At 41.8% G+C, this 25,340-nt stretch overlaps 1 protein-coding gene across 1 annotated transcript in view; it reads right to left on the bottom strand.

Annotated features, from left to right (window-relative positions):
• gabbr1a (gamma-aminobutyric acid (GABA) B receptor, 1a) overlaps positions 1-25,340 on the bottom strand; it is a 442,232-nt gene that overhangs the window by 250,700 nt on the left and 166,192 nt on the right. The window contains exon 8 of the mRNA XM_034174198.1: positions 15,801-15,935. Within this exon, the coding sequence (XP_034030089.1) occupies positions 15,801-15,935 (135 nt within the window). The remainder of the gene's footprint in view (positions 1-15,800; positions 15,936-25,340) is intronic.

Below are 25,340 nucleotides of genomic sequence, written 5' to 3'. Positions count from 1 at the left end.
TTCACTATCCGGTACAACCGTAGATGGCTGTCAGAACGTTTTGAAAGTGAAATCTGACACCTTTCGGATGTGTGCCAATTCATAACTCCGACGCCACTCTGCGTGACTCCGGTTATGTGTGGGGGGTATAATTCTATTGTATGTTGGCTTTTATTCTCATGAATTTTTATTCCTTGATTTTACTGTAAAGCACTTTGGACACCTTTTGGATGCTGTAAATGGCTATAAATAAATAAATGATTGATTGATTGTTGTTGATTGATACGGTATATTGCATAAATCTGAAAATTGCCCTACCTCAATACAGAAGTTAATTATGCACCCCTCCCCCACTGCAAAAAAATAAAAATAAAAATATACAGCCTCCCTTTTATATTCTATGATCAAGTCCCAAAATGAATCCCTCACTTCCCGTTCGAACACCCACCCGTATGAAACATTTTTTAATTAAAAACTATCCATCGATTTATGACTTAGCCTGTTTACAGACTGAAGGACAGAGAAGATAACTGAGATAAATGCATCTTCCCATAGGGGTGAAGGTCAAGGCTATCAAGGTTTCAAGGTAATCAAGGTTTAGAAAGAGTCTCATAAGCAGTAAGCCTGGCAGAATGGAATTGAAGTAAAAACCTGAAAATAGACAGGAATTGAGTGGCAATGTTTCAACCTTAAAATAACCTGTCAAAGCAGCAAAAACCAAAACAGAATCAAAGGCTGCTGATGCTTTACATAAACCATAAAAATGTAGCTTATCATGCTTTTTTTCAAAGGATGATGGATCAAATTAAAACGGAGCCAAAAGGAACCAGTCGAGAGCCCCTGCTTGATCAGCCTCCAGAAAAGGAGGTATGCTGTTGCCTGTGGTGTGCAGTGGGGAGACTGACATGCACCAAGGTAGTAAAAATACTTCCAGAGATAATTCAGTATGGTGGTGAGCAGGTTGTCCCACTCTGGTGGTGTGTATGGAAGAGAGATGTGCGCTTTTGTTTGTGGGGAGGAATGAACACTCAAGTTGAAAGAATAAGATGAAGAGCGGGAGACGAAAAGAAAGATGCCGGAAGTGGAAGGAAGAAAAGAATGAAGAAAGGAATGTAAAAAAAAGCGGGGTTGAGAAACATAGCAGACCAGCTGCAGGCAGTGAGAAGAGACAAGACAAAAGAAAATGCGGGAAGGCAAAGAGTCAAAAAACAAAGGAGTGTTTTTAATGATGAGAAAACAAAGGGAGGCAGAAAGAGAGCAGAAATTTAAAAAGAGGCAGATACCAACCACGAGAACCAATTGTTCTCGATGACTAATCTCTGGATAAAACTTCAATTATAGGACAAATCCAATAAGCAGAGAACTGTGAGTGACAGAGCGGGGGGTGAGGAGAGGACAGAGGATTGGAGAAATAAAAAATACCAATTTTAGACATACAGAGCTCAAATATTTCATCGAGAACCACACTCATGGTAAATCTGTCACCGTATGTACAGTAAATTCTGCACAATAGAGCATTGTTCAGCTGTCTTGTTACATGTTAGCACCAATTAAAGCTGCTGCGCCAGCATTTTACGCATCGATGGATCAGTGAAGCATTGATTTTTGAGAACAAGTACAAATGATCTTCACTGAGATGACTGCCAGCTTCCAACAGCATCCACAATACATTTTATGAAGTTTGCCAACTCTAACTAAATGGAAAGCTGCTGTACTGTTATATGGTAAGAAACAATGAAACGACACTGGTCTTCCAGAAAACACAGCGTTCAGTATCAGCGTTCCCAGTTAACTGACCCTTAGTCTACTGGGGAGACAGCATGTGTGATTTCTTGGTGTTATGCAGTGTGACTAGACCATAGACACAATCTGGACATGGAGGTCGCATTTTTTAAAACCTTAATCAAAGTATTTCTGTTTTTAACAAGGATATTTCAAATGGAAATTGGGAGATTTCAATAGAAATTGGTGGAGAGGTAGGCCTTGAATCAACAAAAAAAACCCATTAAATGTTGGTGATAATCCAGATCAAGCAATGAATCCTCTCTTTGATCATTTAGCTTTGATCTATGACCCTGACCCATTTATGACCCTGATTGCTTTGTTCCTTATCCTGCTTTTAAACTTTGATCAATGATTTTGATTCCTTGTATACAAAATCATCCATGAACTAGCACCTATTTATCTGGTTGATCTAATTAAACCCTATGTACCAGCCTGTGCTCCGCGTTCTCAGGATCCAAGATTACTGTGTGTTCCTTTGGATAAAAAGATGTCAGCAGGCCAGGTTAGCATCACACATGAGTGATGAGGGTTAAAGATTAGAATCTAAGTTTAGGAATCAGGATGCAAGATCAGAATCAAAGATAAGTGATCAGCATAAATGGACTGCATTTATATAGCACTTTTCCATCTGCATCAGACGCTCAAAGCGCTTTACAATTATGCCTCACATTCACCCCGATGTCAGGGTGCTGCCATACAAGCGCTCACACACACCGGAGCAATAGGGGATTAAAGGCCTTGCCCAAGGCCCTTAGTGATTTTCCAGTCAGGTGGGATTTGAACCCATGATCTTCTGGACTCAAGCCCAACACCTTAACCACTAGACCATCACCTCCCCTCATAAAAGATCAGAATCTAAGTAGAGTGATCAAGATCAATGTTAGGGTCCCTTCATATATAACGATTTACACAGAATGGCGGATGAAGGAAGAACTGCATGCCACTCATGAAAAATTGCCTCAAATGCCTCGTACACCTGTCGCCACAACCATTCGCACACACCAGTGGGACACCACCTGCTGGACACTTAGAAAAGGTGGGGCTATTCACACTCCCAGCACGAGAGTGGAGTGCAGATGACCCCATTCGAGCTGTCTGTGAAAACTGTTTAAGTGCCCCACAAATGTGGTGTTGCTAAGCAGTACACATGGGTGTGACTGTGCCAAACTCCCCCCCCCACACACACACACACGTGGCATGCCGGTGTGTCGGCTCCCCCTCAACACATGTGGCATGTGTGTGTAACACGTGACCTGCATGTGAGGCGCCCCCCCCTCCCCCCGCAACACATGAGGCATGTGGGGGGGGGGGGGGGGGTGACACACTTGCATGACATGCTGATATTTACGTACAGACAAGATCACATGGGGACCGGCAGCCACGTCTGAGCACACACAGCATAGCAAGGTACCTCTCAGCTGATCAGCAACCAGCCACTCACTGACAGCTGGAAATGACAGCTCAGTGCACACGACGTGTTAAATTAAAAACACAGAGAACACAGCCAGGACAAGTATATAAATAATTACTACAATAACTACATACACAATTACAGAACAAATAACTAATAGAAATAATCACAGAACACAGAACTAACATAAATCACACAATTATGCAAATTAGGCAATGACATCATTTAGCACCTTCTAGGACAGCCAATAGCGACTGAGGAGTCAGTAACAGTGCTCCTCCTCTCATAGTCTCTGACCGGAATGGAGCCACTCACGTTTGTGTCTATTTAGAGTATTTTATTACAAGCACCTAGAACAATACAACTTGTTGTGCGGTGAACCATCCTAACGGGTCATCTAAGATGTCTCTGTTGCAATATTCATGCTGTGGGACACTCTTGTTTGATTCAATATTGTATGCTAACGGAGTTAGCACTTTTAGCAGCTGTTGGCAGGTAGACTTAATGCACAACTACTAAGAAAATATGCAGCGGACACCTTTTTTCTGTCCACACCGAAAGTAAACTGTTATGAGAACCACTGTGCAGTCCCCAAAATATGAATTAATAACACCCAAAACCCAGGTTAGCTGTTATCTTGTGCTGTGGACTCAGGAGAAGGGCGTGTTCAGGCTTTTTCCATCACACATGGAGGCGCCGACGCTCCACAATTTTATGCATTAATGAGTTCACCATGAATCAGTGCGAGCAGGGCTCTCAACATGGCAATGCACAGAAAAGGGGGTGTTTCAGCTTTTCCGGGTCTCTACAGAAAACCAACAGGTGACGTCTCGCAAGCTCTGCCCAGTATACGAGGTCTATTAGAAAAGTATCCGACCTTATTATTTTTTTCAAAAACCATATGGATTTGAATCACATGTGATTACATCAGACATGCTTGAACCCTCGTGGGCATGCAAGAGTTTTTTCACACCTGTCGGTTACGTCATTCGCCTGTGGGCAGTCTTTGAGTGAGGAGTTGCCCACCCTCTCGTCGATTTTTTCATTGTTTATGAATGGCTCAGAGACTGCTGCTTTGTTTGATCAAAATTTTTTCAAAACTGTAAGGCACAACTGAGTGGACACCATTCGATAAATTCAGCTGGTTTTCGGTAAAAATTTTAACGGCTGATGAGAGATTTTGGTCTGGTAGTGTCGCTTTAAGGACGGCCCACGGCGCCTGACGGCGATCTGCGCTTCGAGGCGGCAGCGTCTCGCCGTTTCAAGTTGAAAACTTCCACATTTCAGGCTCTGTTGACACAGTAAGTCGTCAGAGAACAGAGAACTTTCAGAAGAAGTCGGCATGAGGAGTTTATTCGGACATTCCATTGTTAACGGACATTTTGTAATGAAAGAATGTGCGGGCAGAGTCGCATGTCGGGCCGGACCCGACCGCGGGGGGTCGCGACAGGAAAAACACCTCCATTGGAAACCTTAACGGGCAAGTTGGAACATGCCCAAGCTGTTAAACAATTTCTCAGTTACTCACTTGTTGAAAGCCATCAAAAGCCGCCTGAATTTTACAAATGGTTTTCAACACGGAGGTGTTTTTCCTGTCGCGGCGCACACAGATTTGCCGAGTCGTCACGGAAATGACTCGGCAAATTTGCGCGCACGTCTTTCATTAAAAAATGTCCTTAAACAGTGGAATGTCCGCATAAAGTCCTCATGCCGGCCTCTTCTGAATCTTCTTTGTTCTCTCACGACGTCCTGGGTGAATTAAGCCTTAAATTAGGATGTTTTCAGGTCGAAACAGGCCAACGACGGCGCCTGGAAGCGCTGCACGACATCCTGCTCCGTGGGAAGTCCTTACAGCGACAGAAACACCCCATAATCTCTCATCAGCCATTAAACTTTTCACCGAAAACCAGCTTAATTTCTCGAATAGTGTCCACTCGGATATTCCTCACAGGTCCAGAAAAAAGTTTGACAAAGCAACGCGCGCCGTCTGGAGCAGCGTGTGAAACAAAGGAATTCAGCCGAGAGGGCGGGACCACATCTCACTCAAGGCCTGCCCACAGGGAAATGACATCACCGACACGCGTGAAAAAACTCCCGCATGCGCACGAGGGTTCAAGCATGATTGGCGTAATCGCACGTCATTCAAATCCATATAGTTAAAAAAAAAAAAAGGGTCGGTTTATTATCTAATAGACCTCATATATACAGTCTATGTCCAGAACGAGATAAAAAAAAAATCATTTTTTTTTTTTTTAGCTATCTAGCTAGCTATTTATTTATTCAACATTTGTGGAAACTCGAGTGGACTAAGGATTGAAAATAGGTTTGGGGCTTCATTTAAATTAAAGGGGACTGTGGGGCTATGGATGAGGTATGCCCTCTCTTAGTGTCCTTCTACTTAGAAATTATTCTCTACCACTGAAAGGGAACACTTAAATTTCATACAAGGAAAGCAAAGGCTCACACTGTACTGATGGGAAAAAGTTCACATGGTGTCAGCTAATTGCATCAGAGGCTATAAACATAAAACATCTGTGCTGATGTTTGCATGTGTATGAAATTTTACAACCACACATAATTCAACTGTCCATCTATAGTTGCAGACAAGCACAATATCTGAGCTGCTTTCTGTTTCCCTTCAGATAACATATGGCTTCACAGTAAAAGCCTTTCAACATCAGCTGCACAGTAAAAGAGCTTTATTTTGACAGGTGGGACTCTGCATGAGTAGACCCACAGCCAAGCTCACATTAACTAAAGTTATGCAAACAATAGAAGTAAAGATTATGATCATGATTTGTCATTAAGTGATTCACTGTGCTTCTTGATGTTCGCTTTAAAAACATTTGTCTCGCACCATCAGACGTTTCTGACTTACGCACATCATGAAAGTAGTGTGATGATGAGTTTATATTTGAAGGTGAAAAAGAAATTTTTTCCAGAGTAAAGAAGTGTGTAAACAGCACTATTGGACCCTAAAGATGTGTAAACACATCAGCATCGCCAAACGCCTCTGTCCAGGGACCTCATGACTCCATGACCTCTTCGAGGGGAGGTGATGGTCTAGTGGTTAAGCGTTGGGCTTTGGACCAGAGGATCCTCAGTTCAAATCACAGCCTGACTGGAAAATCACTAAGGGCCCATAGTGATAATTCCTTAATCCCCTAGTTGCTCCCAGTGTGTAGTGGGTGCCTTGGACGGCAGCACACTCACGTTGGGGTGAATGTGAGGCACTGATGTGTAAAGCACTTTGAGCGTCTGATGCAGATGGAAAAGTGCTATATAAATTCAGTCCATTCCCCAGTATACTGACCTCAAAGGCTGAGGACCCAGAGACATGTTTGCTGAGACAAGTGAATCCGACTCTTTTCTCAGCGTTTGACACTTTAAACACAAACAGATACACTTCCGAGTCCAGGACATCATTGGAAGACTGGATCTCAACTTTGATCCAGAACAATTACAAACCCAGTTACTGCCACTCTTCAGCCAGCTTCCTGCGTGCAGCAATCAAGTGTTCATTGATTCTTGAAACATCCCAGCATCATTCGCAAAGTCAGTCCATGCCAGCATTAAACAAAATAGAAGCCAGAACACATCCCTGTTGCATGTCAATATTCACTGGTAAGACGTCAGAGACAAGGCAGTATCTGAAGGGAGTGTTACAAGGTGTCTGTAACCCCCTGAAACTATATTCAGAATATTTTAAAAATACCTTTATTGACAACATTCACCACTTTAGCTAGATTAAATCAAAAGCCACTGTATGTCAGGTCCAGAGAAACTAATCACTTATGACATTACCTAGCTGTCTCTCTTCACTGTAGGACAGTGCAAAGATGACAGCACTAAATATAGGCCACGAGCTATGTGTGGTCATCATGGTACAATATAGACTTGGTAAAGGGAGTAAAGAGTTAGTCATTACTGGTTCAATCATTCACCCTGTCTCTGCAGCCACAATGATCCCACTGTGATTAAAACTTATACAGTGCAATGTATTGGAACCCCTCCCAAAAAGGCATTTTGTACTGATAAATCTCAATGTTAATCTCAGAAAGACAAATTTTGCACTAAAACTAAAACGCAGGAACAAGCACAATTTCAAGCTTTGAATTTCCAAACTTTTGTGCACTCAGAACACCTACTGGGCATGTGGAAAAAGCTACACAGTGCACACATTCGGCACCTGACCTTGTGTAACCCCAGAATTGACGATCCACGGGATCAGCTGTTCTTTTCCAAAGTGGGTCAAGTCCTTTCTTCCAATGCACAGGACTGACACATCTCCGAGACTGAAGCAAAAATTGTTTGCCTTGCAAGGTGAACTGCATCTCCAGCTACTTAAAAAAGCTCAGCACCAACGCCTATACTAATCCAATACCACAGACGCCTGGAGTTTTACCCACCCTCAGCTGGTTCAGTGCCTCTGTGATCGCACCAACATTTGGTGGTTCACAACTGACTAGGGGATCAGTCACCAGAACCATGATGCAGAAGATGACTACTATACTGGCAGCCTTTTAAAACAGCTCAAAGTAGTTGGCTCTACAAAACAATATAGCAGAGGCATCTGTCAGCTGTCACCCATCACAACTGTGGTAAGATGAGGTGTAGGTTTAGAGGAACAAAGTGCGTTGATTCCTCTGTTGATTCAACCTACCATCCCTCGTTCTCAAGACCAGGCACCTAAGTGGCTCTACTCTAGTCTTTTCTACTCTTCTATTTCACTCTTCCTTTTTAGATATTTATATATACCTTGGTATACTAGCATAGTTCCACCTTAGAATTGGAATATAATATATAAGATATACCTTACTGAATTTTCATATGAACATACATTCAGAGTTCTCTCAGATATCAAACAGCTCCTCTTATGGACACTGGCAAACTCAGTACAATCCCCAACAACTTTCAGAGTATGGTCACAGAAGAAACTCCCAATTCCATTTGGATTGTGTCCAGGTCTGCAACTCCTCCAGGGAGATTGTGCAGAAATTCCTGTGAAAAAGTTTACCACAAATATGGACAGATTTAACCTTGAAGTCCACGAGACTTCAAATGAATCCTCAAGGAAGCCATAATAAGTCTGTGGTCAACGCATGTCTATAGACCCCACCGTTCTGCAGATGTCTCCAGCATTTTTCCTCCTTCGCAAAACCGTCAGTATTGAAGAAGATGAATGCCTCCGTTCCACATAACATATACATACCTAGCCCTGATGACTGTTCACCTATTCACTTCTATGGACGCCTCCATGATGTTCGACGTAGTGCAATGCTTGTCCTTCTGTTTTGTTCTGGTCAGGAATTTGTCCCGAGTACGCTGAAAAGTTGAATGTTTGCTGTCGGAGAGAACGTATGCACTGTATGCTATATTCTAAGAGCGGTGTTAGATGTTGGTGTGTGTCAGCTGGAATTTGGCCAACACCTGCCGCGTGAGGGTTCGATGGGCTCTCACAGGGCACACTCTGTCTTTCAGCCGTTGGTGTGCACAAATAGTTGGAGCAACAGGTGTATGAGGTGTTAGAGGCAGGTACAATTTTACACATTTTGCATATGATTCCTGCTTCATGCGCACTTCAACCAAATTTGCACTATATGTGAAGGGGCCCTTAGTGAGGTAGTGAAACACACAAAACCTACAAGCTGTCCTTTACACTGAAAAAAGTGAAACACAGTGCACTTCATTCAAAGTACTTAATTACATTGGTCTAATGGAAAATCATGGTTTCCAGTTTAAATCTGCTGGAATCACTTTACAAAATCATAAATATACATTGTGAGAAACTAAAAAAGATAGCTGTAACAAATTACATCAATTTTTTTTAAGTTGATCCAAAGTAGCATTTTTTTCAGTGTAGATTCTGCTCCATCTAAGGTGCTGAAAGAGGTTTTAGTATTGTCTCACTGGGTCTCCTAACTTTTCAAAACACTTGTCTGAGATTAGGGTCTATTTCAGCTGGTTTTATACATGCTGTGGTTGAACCTTTTCTTAAAAAAAACCTCACCTGAACTCATCAGTTTTATCTAGTTTTAGACCTGTGTCACATCTGCCATTTCTTCCTAAGGTTTTATAAAAGCTTGTTTTTATACAATTACAGTCATTTCTGGAAAACATTCACACCCTTGAAAACTTCCGATCTGGATTTAGATCATGATACAGCACTTATTCAGCACTTTTAAATATACATAATGACATCACTCTGTTTATGGATGCAGGGAATCCTACTCTGCTGGTTCTGTTGGCTCTCAGAACAGCTTTTGACACTGTGGATCACACAGCACTTGTTTTCCGGTTAGAACATCTTGTTGGCAAGATCTTATTTGGCTGACAGGAGTTTTTCAGTTATGATCCGTAACTTCTCCTCATGTAACGCTCCTCTTAGTTATGGAGTGTCAAAGGGTTCTATTCTTGGCCCTATTCTATTTTCATTTTACATGTTGCCATTAGGGTCAGTTATAGGCAAGCACAAACTCTCCTTTCATTGTTATGTAAATGATCTGCAAATCTACCTGCCTATGAGGACTAATGTAAGCAATGCACTAACTTCATTATTTAATTGTATTTATGATGTAAAGCAGTGGCTGTCTTTAAATTTCCTTTACCTGAATGATGGTAAAACAGACCATTGTGTTTGGACACTCTGGCATGCCGATTGTTGTACCCTCAAACTGTGTTCTGGTTGATGATGTAAAACCAGCTGTTAAGAATTTGGGAGTGATATTTGACAGCTGTTTTAGGTTCAATCAACAGATAAACTCTGTTGTAAAACCATGTTTTTTTTCCAGCTACATCTTCTGGCTAAAGTAAAGCCCTTTCTCAGTAGGCATGATCTTGAGATGACCATTCATGCTTTCATGAGCTCCAGACCTGATTACTGTAATGCACTTTATACCTCCAACTTGTGCAAAATGCTGCTGCTCATCTTTTATCGAACACTTCCAGACGTGAGCATATTCCCTCACTCCACTGGCATCCAGTTCAGAAAGGACTTGAAAGTTAGGGTTTCGTTTTAATTTCATGTTCGTTGTGCTCAACTCCAGAAAGCACACAAACCAATATTTCTTCATGAAATACACATTCACCAGTAAAAACAGCCAATGACAAATGAAGGTGTACCTGTCTTAGAATGTAACAAATATTTTCTTAACACTAATAATTCATACTTTATTATGCCCTTTAGCAAAATTATTCTTAGCATTTAACTTGTCCTAATCACAGAGATTTTAAAATGATCTGGTCACACTAGGAGCAGTAGGCAGCCAGCTAACTAGTGCCTGTGGACCAGCTCCAGATCTTCACACACTTTCTTGGTGACTGGCTGTGCAAGGAGTGGTTGTATATTGGCTTGGTTTCACTGCCTACTCTAAAACATAATGACACTATTGTAAGAGATCAAACTGAGTGCTGGCTAAAATGGAAGTGCGTATCTGCGACACAGAACTGTCAATCTCAAAGTTCACTGCCCCTACATCTGTCGCAATCAGGCGGAGTCCAGCAGTTGATGGCGCGTCTGCATGAGACACACCAGGATGAGGCTACAGACAGGAAAGCTTTATATTCCTTGTATCTTTTACTTTGTTCAAATCTTCTCTTTGTGTGCAACACACAGTGTATTACTTACTACTCCCCCACCCTGTGGCCCCGTTTCATACTTTATTACTGTCTGGCATTGTCTCTCTGTCTCTCATTTCTACCATTTGTTCCATTTGTTTGATATGTTTGCTGAGTGAGACAGATGGTATAAATGTGAACTGAAAATCATCAAGCTGATAACCATAATAATGGGTGATTACCAAATGGAACGGTTGGGATCAAACTGTGGTTGATATGGCAACGCACATCACTGCTGTATGCCCGTACACCTGAAGTGACTTGATAGCCTCCATATAGTATTGATTTTAGGCCAAACCTTAACAAACAGTAAAGCCCTGACATATTGTCAACTTTTCAGCAATCAATTCTGATCTATGAGTTTCTACCACAAGAAAAGGCTGGCGGTTGAAAAATAGCGAAGCAGAAAAAAAAGAGACATGAGAAATCAGCCATGATGTGCAAGACTCTCTGAGCTGGTGGATACAGAATTATTGGAGGAAACAGACATTGATCAGATAAGAAACCACACTGCTCCATGTCTCATGTGCAATCAATGAAAATTTAATGTCAAGCCAAAATGATCCTTGAGAGGGAAATGTTGTTGAGTTACTTTTAATATGTGTGTTCCCTGTCTTCTTTCCATGTAGAGCTACTTTCTAGTTACAACACAAGGCCACAAAACCCAGCAAGATATTGACACAATCTGCCCACATGTGTGGGACGTCTCTGAGCACGAAACACCAGCATGTCCAGAATATATAGAGACAATTATTTCTGTATGTTAATATGCACATCTGAATCAGTTTTCAAGAAAACTGTCTCCGTGGTTCACTACAGAATTAAAAAAAAAAATCACTTGACTTAAAAGTGATACAAAGTCCTACAGAAGGATAAATACTTATTAAAGATACTTTTGGCAAGTAGTAGGAAAGCTATGATCAGAAAATGGTTGCAACTACATCCCCCAACATTGAACCAGTGATGCGGGATCATTAAAGAAATTTACTGTATGGAGAGACTTACCTTTAGCTTTAAGACTTCAGTTGGAGAAATGTACAGAATGCTGGGAAAAATGGATTGTGTATGCACCTTGAAAAATGTGACATATATCATGGTGTATGTGTAAAATAATATTTTGCTTTTAACTGTAACACACATGATGCTTTCATGTTCTTTGTACATGTAAATAAAGAAAAAAAAGTGGCACAAAGTTAAAGTGGCTGTGTCAAATGTGGCATTGTGTAGCCACGCCACCACCAAACTAGTGAAGTTTGAGGACCATCTTTCTTTGAAAGAAATTGAAATATAATGAATAAGGAAAGTACATCATTATCTCTGGCTTGCACAAGTCTACAGTAGAAACATTTACGCTTTCAGCCTTAAATAAGTAGAGGATGTGGTATTTAATTCCCTGTAAATTAACTGGTTCTGTGTCCACTTCTGCCAAAAGCAGAATTAATCACATCAGTGCATTATAGAGTCATATATTTCTATGTTGCCAGTACTAACATAAATGTGTGTATCCAGATTTCACATATACATGAAGAAACAAAGTTCTACTGTATATCTTGAAAAGGATGTGGTTTCATGTCAGAAGGGTCTACACTGGAGCATGACACTCATTGCTTGGCCAATAATACTGACCAACATGAGCTTTTCACCAACATATGGTGTTGGTGTTATTTTTGCCGATATGAAAACTTCTATTTTACTAAATAATGCAGTAAAACACTTTGGCTGTTGGAAATGTCATTACATAGTTTGTTTGGCAGCGGGTCCTCTGATGACATTGTTTACAATGCTGTCAACCATAACTGGGACCTCCATCACCCATTGGTCACATCAGGTACAACAGACAAAGGCAAAGTGACCAGTATATTGGTTGGGCTCTATTCTACATCCAGGAAATGTTTTATGGCTCTTGTGACAGATGGGTCCTTTACTACAGATAATGTTTCAAGCATTGGTGTGCCTTGACCAATTAGTGACTTTGATGTCTAGTAAGTCCCTTCGGCTGCTCCCTTGTTTGCACTCGGGGTCACCACAGCAAATCCAAGGTGGATCTGCATGTTCAACTGGCACAGGTTTTACGCCGGATGCCCTTCCTGACGCAACTCCACATTACATGGAGAATTGTGGCAGGGGTGGGATTTGAACCCGGAACCTTCTGCATTGAAACCAAGCGCATTAACCACTTGGCTACCACCCTTGCTACTTGGCTACCACCCCTGCTACTTGGCTACCACCCCTGCTCAATGGTTAATATTATTTTAGGCCCTGTTTTACAGTTTGACTGTTCTCCTTTATTTTTGGAAATGTCCTATGGCTATTGTTCCAAATAGGCCATTTTAGTACAGTTGGTATTTTAAGTATCAGTTGGCCCAGAGATAGACCAGCTTATGAATTTGTAGTCTAAATCAATCATTAATATTATGTCAATTTTGAAAGGCTTTGTTTATACACTACCAATACTGTTTTCTGGATGGGGCTTTTGAAATAAAGTGTTTCAGAGATATCAGTTATTTGAGTTCTCTTAATTAGTTAATTGAGATGAAGTGAAAAATAAGGATACAGATTGGATATAGGACCCTGTAACTGTTTTCTCACCATACACTCACCAGCCACTTTATTAGGTACAACTGTTCAATTGCTTGTAAACACAAACGATTAATCAGTCATCCACATGGCAGCAACTCAATGCATTTAAGCATCTAGACTTGGTGAAGACAACTTGCGGAAGTTCAAACCGAGCATCAGAATGTGGAAGAAAGAGGATTTAAGTGACTCTGAACTGGCAGAGTTGTTGGTACCAGATGGGCTGATTTGAGAATTTCAGAAACTGTTGATCTAATGGGATTTTCACAGACAACCATCTCTAGGGTTTACAGAGAATGGTCTGAAAAGATAAGATATCCAGTGAGCGGCAGTTGTGCCTATGAAATGTCTTGTTGATGTCAGAGGTCGAGAGAAAGGGCAGACTGGTTGAATGGATGACTATATTATGCAATCATGTCAATATGGACCGACATCTCTGAGGAATGTTTCCAACATCTTGTTGAATCTCTGCCATGAAGATTAAGACCGTTGTGAAGGCAAAAGGGGGTGCACCCCAGTACAAGCAAGGTGTGCCAAATAGAGTGGCCGGTGAGTGTATTTTGATGCTAAGACATCTGTCTGAATGATAAATCAGAACTATGTGTACTTTTCATAAATCACAATCATTCTTTGCAATGCAAAGCAAAAAAAAAAAAAGTGACTTAGCTCTCTTTATGTTTGGACATCTGACCAGCCAAAATTTCTGAAGTGTACACAGAACTACCTGATCCTCAACAAACAATTTATCATTTTCCCACCATCTGTATTGTAAACTTTGCATCCTAAATTTGGAGATTTAATTTTCCCGGGCTTTGAAAAAGGCAGAGTTACTGTAATAACTGTTAGTTCGATGTCATATATGATATCACACTGCTGTCGTACACTCATAATGACAAAATCACATTGAAACTAATAGATATAAAAAAATTTGATGTTACCTCAAATAAGGGCTGCTTGATTGTGGCAAAAATCATCATCATTCACAAACATGAGTTCTCACTGACTTTAGGCACATTATGTGTTGTGTGTGGGCCGCCAGAAGAGGAGGTACTGCTGGCCCACCACCAGTGGGCGCCCTGCCTGAAGTGCGGGCTTCAGGCACGAGAGGGCGCTGCCGCCACGGACACAGCCGGGGTGTGACAGCTGTCACTCATTATCTCTTGACAGCTGTCACCCATCTACTCAACATCATCTCACTCCATAAAGACCAGACGTCATCTCCACCTCGTTGCCGAGATATCGTACTTCATTGGAGGTAATATCCTCTGCCGTTTCTGTGGTACAATATAATTTGTATATTGTGAGTTTTGCAGGAGTACCGGTACCTCTGTCGGTGGAAGCTGAGAGAGTGCTGGACGGCACTCTTTTCCCCTGAGGAATCACTGCGGTACTCTGCAATATATGAGTGAGAGGTGGAGGTGCATTCCCACTGTTGTTGTTACGGGGTGTACACACACCCACACTTGACTGTCTTTGTTCTCGCCAGCAGTACCAGATCCGACAGTCGGGGACGGTGATCACCTGGGAATTCGGGACTTGGCGGCTCCAGTATTCACCAGGTTCAGTGGCAGCGGAAATCGTGTGGTTCTGGCTCTTCTCAGGACAGACGTCTTCTATCCTCGAGCCTGCCCACACGTCACCTTTGTGGATTGACTGTAATCATATTCTGAGATTGTCTGTATGTTCGTTGTGCTCCTTCACAACATTAAATTGTTAATTTTTGGCTCATCTATTGACCGTTCATTTGTGCCCCCTGTTGTGGGTCCGTGTCACTACACTTTCACACACATTATGCATTTATTGCAATGACAATGTCTTGAATATGTCTCTGTGACCTTGAAATTGACCTCAAGGTCACTGTAATCGACTGGTGTCTGGCGATCGTCCATGTACATCCTTATATTAAATATGATTGAAATTGGTCAACTGGTTCTTGAATCACGCTAACAAGCAACAACAAATGGATGGACGAATGGACAGACGGACATACTGATTGCTATATTCCCTATATAGTCGCTATATTTCATATCGGAGGGATAACAAGGTACTTTCACCCAGAGAACACAGCTCACTGGCTATCTTTTTTCCTCTCTTTTTCAGGCCATTCTATATAGTCCCCCTAGAGACGGCTATGCATAAAATCCTAGTAGGTCAGCAGTTTCTGAAAAACTCAAATCAGACCATCCGGTACCACTGTCCCTGTCCTGTTCAACTCATTTAAACATTCTGATCTGAGTTTGAACTTCAGCAGATCATTTTGAACACATATACATGCCCTAAATGCATTTAGTGTTTAGCACAGGATTGGCTGAATAGAATATTTGTTTTAATGTTCAGTTAAACAGGAGTACCTAATAAAGTGGCTGGTAAGTGTATACGCAAACGCCTTATTTGGTTAGCATGCTAAATAAAATAAAAATAAAACACTCACCACTATGAGGTTCCACATACGAGCAGCTTCGGCCACAAGTGTGGAGACGCCGCTGCAGCCAGGCATCAGGACGATCTTGATGGGCTCATTGTAGAGAAGGTCATACAGTAACTTGGTAGCTTCGCCCGGGTCACACTGGAAGGACAGATTAAATCGTGTATCAGTGTTTTTGATCAATGCTGTGACAGACAGATTGGTCGACTTTAAGAAACTGAAACACACTGAGGTGATTCAGGGTGAAAATAGATATCAAAGTCAATCAAATCAAATCAATTTTATTTATATAGCGCCAAATCAACAACACAGTCCGCCCCAAGGCGCTTTATATTGTAAGACAAAAGCCATACAATAATTACAGAAAAAACCCTAACGGTCAAAACGACCCCCTATGAGCAAGCACTTGGCGACAGTGGGAAGGAAAACTCCCTTTTAACAGGAAGAAACCTCCAGCAGAACCAGGCTCAGGGAGGGGCAGTCTTCTGCTGGGACTGGTTGGGGCTGAGGGGAGAGAAATCAGGAAAAGACATGCTGTGGAAGGGAGCAGAGATCAATCACCAATGATTAAAAGCAGAGTGTGGCAGAGCAAAAAAGAGGTGAATAAAAAGAAACACTGGGTGCATCATGGGAAACCCCCAGCAGTCTAAGTCTATAGCAGCATAACTAAGGGATGGTTCAGGGTCACCCGATCCAGCCCTAACTATAAGCTTTTTCAAAAAGGAAAGTTTTAAGCTTAATCTTAAAAGTAGAGAGGGTGTCTGTCTCCCTAATCCGAATTGGGAGCTGGTTCCACAGGAGAGGAGCCTGAAAGCTGAAGGCTCTGCCTCCATTCTACTCTTACAACCCTAGGAACTACAAGTAAGCTGCAGTCTGAGAGCGAAGCGTTCTATTGGGGTGATATGGTACTATGAGTCCCTAAGATAAGATGGGACCTGATTATTCAAAACCTTATAAGTAAGAAGAAGAATTTTAAATTCTATTCTGGAATTAACAGGAAGCCAATGAAGAGAAGCCAATATGGGTGGAAATATGCTCTTCTCCTTCTAGTCCCCGTCAGTACTCTAGCTGCAGCATTTTGAATTAACTGAAGGCTTTTCAGGGAACTTTTAGGACACCTGATAATAAGAATTACAATAGTCCAGCCTAGAGGAAATAAATGCATGAATTAGTTTTTCAGCATCACTCTGAGACAAGACCTTTCTAATTTTAGAGATATTGCGCAAATGCAAAAAAGCAGTCCTACATATTGTTAGATATGTAACCATGGACGAGAGAGATGATGGTGAACAGAAGGGACGCAAAAGCTGAGAGACGAGATGTGCATTTTTGTGACTAAAGCGTGACATTCGGCACACATATTCTAAAATTAACTAATGCTTATTTTCAGATGTGGAGGCATCCTGGAGGTGACCGCTAATGACTTACAGGGGTCAATGAAGAATTACACAGGGGTCAAAATTTAAAAGTGCTCCAATCATATTGAAAGGTATACATATTAGTGTGTGATCATAATGATTCCAAAAATGTATAGTTTGGACTATCCTTGAATAATGTTATGGAGTTACAGGGTAAAAACAGCAAAAACCGATGACAAAGGTCAATTTCAGTTTGTACAAGGGACAAAAGTTAAAGTTGCGCCAATTTTGGTAATACATTTATGCAAATTATTGGTTGAGCTAACAGAAAAAAATAAATGGATAGTTTTGTGTGTTGAATGCTTGATCTCCAAAGTCAAGGTCAAACAAATTCCATTGGATTCTGTAACATATGACATATGCTACCCCATAATATGATAACTAAGCATGACAGATGGTGCAAAGTATTCCTTTTTAAAACCCTATTAATTCAACCAATAATTTGCACCACTTTTGACCCCTGTACAAACTGAAATTGACCTTTGTCACCAGTTCAAACGATGCCTTTTTGGAATCTTTATAAGCCGACAAATAATATGGTGTACCTTTCAATTTGATTGGAACATTTTAGAGGTTAGCTCCAGGATGCCTCCACATCTGAATGAACACTTGTTATGGAAATTTAGGTAAGCTGCACCACTAAGAGCTGAAAAACAAAGTGACATAGAAACAAAGAAGTGTGGGGGGACAGATGGCATATGAGTGGAAAAATAAGAATTAAAAAAATTGAAGAAAGGATAAAGTGAAGAAAATGACTTCAATGTAGGAGGGAGCAACAAAAGGCCAATACAAATGTAAAGAGAAAAAGACAAGCTGGAGGAAAGATGACAAAGAATAAGAGAAGCGGAAAGAAAACAGAAAAGGGCAAGAAAAGTTTGGACAAATGGAACGAGTTGGCAGAGTGAAACAGACAAGGAGATTCAAATGTGAAGGGGGGGAAAACTGAGAAGACAGAGAAAGAAAAGGCAAACTATTATGAGCACAATTCCTTTCACAGGAAGCAAACCCAGCATCCACAGAGGGAGACACAAAAACACAGAAACCAAAGTGATCCCAACATCCCCGCCAGCAGCCAATCACAGGTCATTATGGCAAGCCAATGACATAATTACAGCGAGCCGATGAGGCAAGAGCGGCTATAAGGATCTGTCAGCGCTCCGTCAGATAGATTACAGACAACCCAGTCTCATGCCATTTCATGATGGCTTCACAAATGTAATCTATGGTTCGTGATACCATCATGAAAAGCGACGCATTTTCGTGACGCTATCACGAATTCATTTTGTCATGGGAGCATGAAATGTGTGGTGAACCCGGTGGAGGGGGGGTGGCGTTCTGGGAGGATTATGGTTAGGATTAGGGGAAGTGGTAGGATTAGAACGGTAAAATAAATTTAAAAAAAATTTAAAAAGCGTCACAAAATGTGACTCATTTCGTGACAGGAGCATGAAAGTGTCAGACTGGGCTGATTACAGACCCACAAATTGCAGCGCTCAACAAAGGTGTCAATAAAGAGGCCCCACCATGCCAAAGGATTCAGCACGGAGGAGGTGATACGGCTCTCAAATGCATGCTGGCAAAGAAAACACACTCGAGATAAACGTCAGGAATAACTGCTCCAGCAATGCATGGCCCCTGATTAGAGGTGCCTGATCCCATGGTAAAACTGTCTCCTTATAGCGACCCTGTGATTTGTCTATGGTGTAATCACCACTCAACACTGAAAAATAAATAAATAAATAAATAAGGGGGGGGGGGGGGGGGGTGAATATGTGAAAGAGCCAGGCTTCTTAGTGATTGATGTGTTTTCCATTAACTCTAGATTGGGTGGAATCATCCGTGTGTCATGTCATCCTAAACAGTCGGGTTTACGTGCACTTAGATAATTTAATCTGGACCCTGTTAAATCAGAACTCTGCTGATGCTTTCATCTTTGTCAAGGAAAGGGCAATTGAAGGGTTTTTCCATTCACTTTAAGGATTTAGTGGTGTTTGTCAGGCTCCTGGGTCGTGGGGGGTGGTTTTGGTGTTTGGTTTGTCTCTTTTCTGCTTTTATGCTTGGGTTTACTCTATCTGTTGTCTCTTGCCTTTTTCTCTTGGTTCTTGGTGGTGGGTATCCGTCCATCTGGCCACACCCCGGTTCTGGGTGTTTCCTACACACCTGTTTTGTATTGGGGTTAATCACTTGGGTGCTTTATAAGCTGCTCGGTTTGAATCTGTCCTTTGCCAGTTCGTATGTGCCTTGTGCCTTCTACCAGCCTCTGTTCATGTACTCTTGCTTTGCTTTTTGTGCCTCATTGGTTTATGATGACCTACCTGCTTGCACTTTTGACCACGCTTTTTGCCTGATGTTTCTGGATCCTGTTGCTTTGTTTGGACTGCTTATCCGTGTACCGACCTAAGCCTGTTTACCAAGTAAACATTTTTCCTCCACAGAGCTGTGTACCTGCGTTTGTGCATTTGTGTCCAGCCTGTCCTGCCTTTCAAGCCTGATAGTGTTTTATTGGCAGAAATAGAATAAAGCATTCATAAACAATCTTTTCATTAGTGTATAATAACATGCAAAAAAAGATCTGATGTGTTTTCAAGAGTTTAGAATGAGGTCTTCATATCTACACGAGAGCAGCCCCCTCATAGAGGCTGCCATGTTGATACTGTACCCCAAATGGGAACATACAAACTTGTTCTTCATATTTACAGTGCGGCTGGAAGACTGAAGAACAAAGAGATGAATCAGTGGTTGCTCCCCTTACACTGTCTACTGGTTGCTACTGTAGGATAACAGTTTGATAACCCTCATTTTTCTCATAACCTGGAGGCTCATGCTTATCCATGAGAAGGCAAGGGAATATATGAAGGGAAACAAAACTGTGGCCGGTGTCGGCATAATGCGGTCTGGAAACCTCACCACTAGATGACACTAAATCTTACATGCTTGTAGCTTTAAAACAGCTTGAATGGAGTTTCTCGTAGTGATCAGAGGTACCACATTTTAAAAGGCACAAACTTCCAAACTTATTTATTGATAGCTGTAAACAGAAGACTGGATAAATCAGAGCAAATTATAGCTATTTTTCAAAAACATTACAATGAAAATAAAAAAAGGTCAAGCTTCTACATACTACAAATGAAAAGTAAACTGCTATAACTGCCAGTAATATACGGTGCATCCTAAAAGTATTCAGAGCACTTCATTGGTTTCTACATTTTGTTATGTTACAACTTTATTCTAAAATTGAGTAAATTCATTTTTCCTCTCAAAATTCTACTAAACTCCCCATAATGAAAACATGAAAAGGTTTTTGTTTTTATTTTTTGCAAATTTATTAAAAATAAAAAACTAAAATAATCACATTTACGTAAGTATTCCCACCCTTTGCTCAATACTTTGTTGATGCACGTTTGGCAGCATTTACAGCCTCAAGTCTTCTTGATATGATGCCACAAGCTTGGTGCATCTATCTTGGCAGTTTTGCCCATTCCTCTTTGCAGCACCTCTCAAGCTCCTCAGGTGGATGGAGAGTGTCAGTTCACAGCCATTTTCAGATCGCTGAGAGATGTTCAATCAGATTCAGATCTGGACTCTGGCTGGGACCAATCAAGGACATTCACAGAGTTGTCCTGAAGCCACTCCTTTGATATCTTAGCTGTGTGCTTACGGTTACTGTCCTGCTGAAAGAAGAACGTAACCTCAGTCTGAGGTCAAGAGCGCTCTGGAACAGCTTTTCATGCAGGATGTCTCTGTACATTGCTGCATTAGTCTTTCCCTCAATCCTGACTAGTCTCCTAGTTCCTGCCATTGAAAAACATCTCCACAGCATGATCCTGCCACCACCATGCTTCATTGTAGGGGCAGTGCCTGGTTTCCGCCAAACATGACGCTGGCATTCATGCCAAAGAGTTCAGATTTTTGTCTCATCAGCCCAGAGAATTTGTTTTCTCATGGTCACAGTCCTTCAAGGTGCCTTTTTGCAAACTCCAGGCAGGCTGCCATTTGCATTTTACTAAGGTGGCTTCCGTCTGGCCACTCTACCATACAGACCTGATTGGTGGAGATGGGTGTCCTTCTGGAAGGTTCTCCTCTCTCCACAGAGGAATGCTGGTGGCACAGTAGCTTAGTGTGTAGCACTGGTGCCTCACAGCAAGAAGGTCGTGGGATCGATTCCCGGCCTTTCTGTGTGGCGTTTGCATGTTCTACATGTGTCCTGCATGGGTTTCCTCCGAGCACTTCGGTTTCTTCCAGAATCCAAAAACATGCTATTTAAAGTCTGCTCCTTTCTCTGCCCCTGACCAAGGTAGCGTCTCTACATCTGGAGTTGGTCACTGGGCACTGGACTGTGGCGGCCCACTGCTCCTAGTGGTTGGATTATCTAACTGTAATTAGGACAGGACAATTCTGTTGTATATATGTACAATGACAATCAAGGCTGTTCTTCTTCTTCTTCTTCTTCTTCTTCTTCTTGGACACTGACAGAGTGACCATCGGGTTCTTGTCACCTCCCTGACTAAGGCCATTCTCCCCCATTCAGTTTCAGACGGGGCGGCCAGCTCTAAGAGAGTTCTGGTGGTTGCTCCATTTACAGATGATGGAGGCCACTGTGCTCACTGCCATGTATCTGCTTCAAAGCAGCAGAAATTGTTTCTGTACCCTTCCCCAGATTTGTGCCTCAAGACAATCTTGTCTCAGAGGTCTACAGACAATTACTTTGACTTCATGCTTGGTGTGTGCTCTGACGTGCACTGTCAACTGTGGACCTTATATGCAGACAGGGGTGTGTCTTTCCAAATCATGCCCACTCAGCTGAATTTACCCCAGGTGGACTCCAACTAAACTGTAGAAACATCTCAAGCATAATGAATGGAAACAGGATGCACCTGAGCTCAATTTTTGAGCTTCACATCAAAAGCTGTGAATACTTACGTACAGGTGATTCCTTTCTTTCTTTCTTTTAATAAATTTGCAAAAATCTAAAAAAAAAAAAAAAAAAAAACTTTTTTCACACTGTCATTATAGGGTATTGTGTGTAGAATTTTGAGGAAAAAAATATCATCCATTTTGAAATAAGGCTGTAACATAACAAAATGTTGGAAAAAACTGATATGCTGTGAATACTTTCTGTGATTGTACCGTCTGTCTTCACCCCCGTTACAACATTAAATCAACAATTTTACGGCCAGATGGCTTCACACAAGTCAGTGAATAGAAACAACAACATTTCTAGGTCAAGGAATTTCCTCTAGAGTTCAGTTAAACTAATCAGTGGGAAGAGTTTTGTCATAGTATACTTGTTAACAAGATGAATTTTTCATACTTGGCTCGTGCACAGATTTTTTGGACTTTGGTGTTAATTATTTCCAACATACACTGCACTTCTATTTTGCATTATGTCAATATGACTTGAGAGATACTGCAGATAGTCACTATGATTTTTCAACATTCTCTTATATTGACCTTTACAAAAGAACAATTATGCTGTCCAAATACAGAAAACACACTGAGTGGTAATTTCCTCAAGAATGAAGGTAATTTTTAGGACAGGTTTAGGCGCATGCAACAGTACTGCCCATTTTCCTCTCACACCACTCATTGGAGCCACCCGGGCAGACACCGGTCTGTCCCACACTTCTTGAAAGTAGTCATTTATCTGCCACAGCTAGGTGAAACATGTCATCATTTTGGTCCTCGACACTGACAGTCGGGAGGAAAAGAGGCGTGGTCAGCTGTGTCAGATGCATCCGGAGTACCTCGTCCATACCTGCACGATGGCATCCAAAGCCATGTACGTAGTGTTCAGAATAATAGTAGTGCTATGTGACAAAAGATTAATCCAGGTTTTGAGTATATTTCTTATTGTTACATGGGAAACAAGGTACCAGTAGATTCAGTAGATTCTCACAAAATCCAACAAGACCAAGCATTCATGATATGCACACTCTTAAGGCTATGAAATTGGGCTATTAGTAAAAAAAAAAAATAGAAAAGGGGGTGTTCACAATAATAGTAGCATCTGCTGTTGACGCTACAAACACAAAACTATTATGTTCAAGGTGCTTTTATTTAGTTGTATAACCACAGTTTTTCATGATTTCTTCACATCTGTGAGGCATTCATTTTGTGGTTTGGAACCAAGATTGTGCTTGTTTACTAGTGTACTTGGGGTCATTGTCTTGTTGAAACACCCATTTCAAGGGCATGTCCTCTCAGCATAAGGCAACATGACCTCTTCAAGTATTTTGACATATCCAAACTGATCATGATACCTGGTATGCGATATGTAGGCGCAACACCATAGTAGAGAAACATGCCCATATCATGACGCTTGCACCACCATGCTTCACTTGTCTTCACTGTGAAACTGTGGCTTGAATTAAGAGTTTGGGGGTCGTCTCACAAACTGTCTGCAGCCCTTGACCCAAAAGAACAATTTTACTCTTATCAGTCCACAAAATATTCCTCCATTTCTCTTTAGGCAGTTGATGTGTTTCTTTGGCAAATTGTAACATCTTCTGCACATGTCTTTTATTTAACAGAGGGACTTTGCGGGGGATTCTTGCAAATAAATTAGCTTCACACAGGTGTCTTCTAACTGTCACAGCACTTACGCACACAGCGCTGGCATGGGATTAATTTTTTATTTTGGGTGACAGGATTTTAACCGCAGGCTGCAGTATGGGTCCACATCCATGCTGTGAAACACTCCTGGACTGCTGCTGGAGATGAGATTCATGACGCATGCAATGACGCATCAGGCCTGGAGCTCTACTTTTGAACATGGGGCATAAGGCTTGACAATAAAATGTTAAGAATCATTGACATTTTTATGTATATTTCAGCAAATATATCTGTGTCATAAATTTTTATACTCCTTAATATCGGTATCAGCCCCTCAAAATCCATATAGTTCGGGCTCTCATAGAAATGTGGCTGCTGAGAAACAGTTGGTTCAGTTCGTACAAAGACAGAGGATATATTTTTGTTACTAGCTCACAAAATGAGCCATTACTACTAAGATGAAAGCAGAATGCTGCAGGAGATGGCTAAGGACACTTTCTCAAAGCGTCTATACATTTCCTGCAAACAAATCTACTTAATGAACCTTATTATTTAACTAAACGGTAAAAGAGAATTTAATGAAGCTGGGACAGTGGTAGCCGAAACATTTGAGAGTTGCTTGTTTGAAACCCTGGAATGGAAGGATAAATCATGCTTGAGAAAGTGAAACATTAGCAGCTTCCTAGCACTAATTACTTTCACTGGGGTTCCTTTGAGCAAGACTCTTAATCCCCAACTGCTCCAGTGGAGCGGCTCAGCGGCTGACAGATCAGGTTGTAGAGGGCAGCTTCTGTGTATGCATGGCATGCATAGAGAAAAACAGCAGTAGTCTCACCGGATATTAATGCAGGAATTAAAAAAACTGGTTAATGTTGTGGCTGGCGTGCCTGGCTGGCTTTTGTTTGTCTTCTGTTTCTGTCTTTTGGTTTTCCTTCCAGGTGGTGCGCATTTGGGACTGAGTGGCTGTGTGGCTGAGTTACCAGGACCTCACCCTGATCACCTGAGGCTGATCAGGTGCAGCTCGTCAGGACTCACAGCTGTGGTGCATCTACACGGATTGGAACATGGTGGCATTTAAGTCTGGAGTACACAGTGTGTATTTGCCAGAGACTCGACCTTGTGACCAGACGGGTGAGATTGTCGTCTCGAGAGCCATCTCATCATCAGTGGATGCAGAGAACGTCCAGGTTTGATGCATGGTCTGTGAAAGAGGAGAGGGTGAGGTCTCACGCTCGTCAGCACACTTCCTGAGGTACGTGAGGTTTTGTGACTAACATTTGTACAGTCAGCAAATGTGGTGTCCCTCACACCTTATTATATTGAGCTGTTATGTTAGTCGCATTAATCAGCTTCCACTGCAGTGAGTTTGTGAACAGGGTGTTCCATGCCTGCAGGGTGGGAAGCTGATTAGTAATTAAGCCAGGAAGTGCTTGCTGTTTGTACACCTTTGAGCGTTCTCTCTGTGTGTGGAGTGTGAACTCACATGATGATTTCTTCATTCACAGACTCGGTTTGTCGCGGCCACCTGGGGGGTGTCGGCGGGGTCCTTGGGTCCGAACTGGTTCTGGCTCCGGAC

Source organism: Thalassophryne amazonica, chromosome 7 (genome assembly GCF_902500255.1).
Source record: "Thalassophryne amazonica chromosome 7, fThaAma1.1, whole genome shotgun sequence".
Taxonomy (NCBI): Eukaryota; Metazoa; Chordata; class Actinopteri; order Batrachoidiformes; family Batrachoididae; genus Thalassophryne; species Thalassophryne amazonica.
This window is presented reverse-complemented; position numbering and strand designations above follow the sequence as displayed.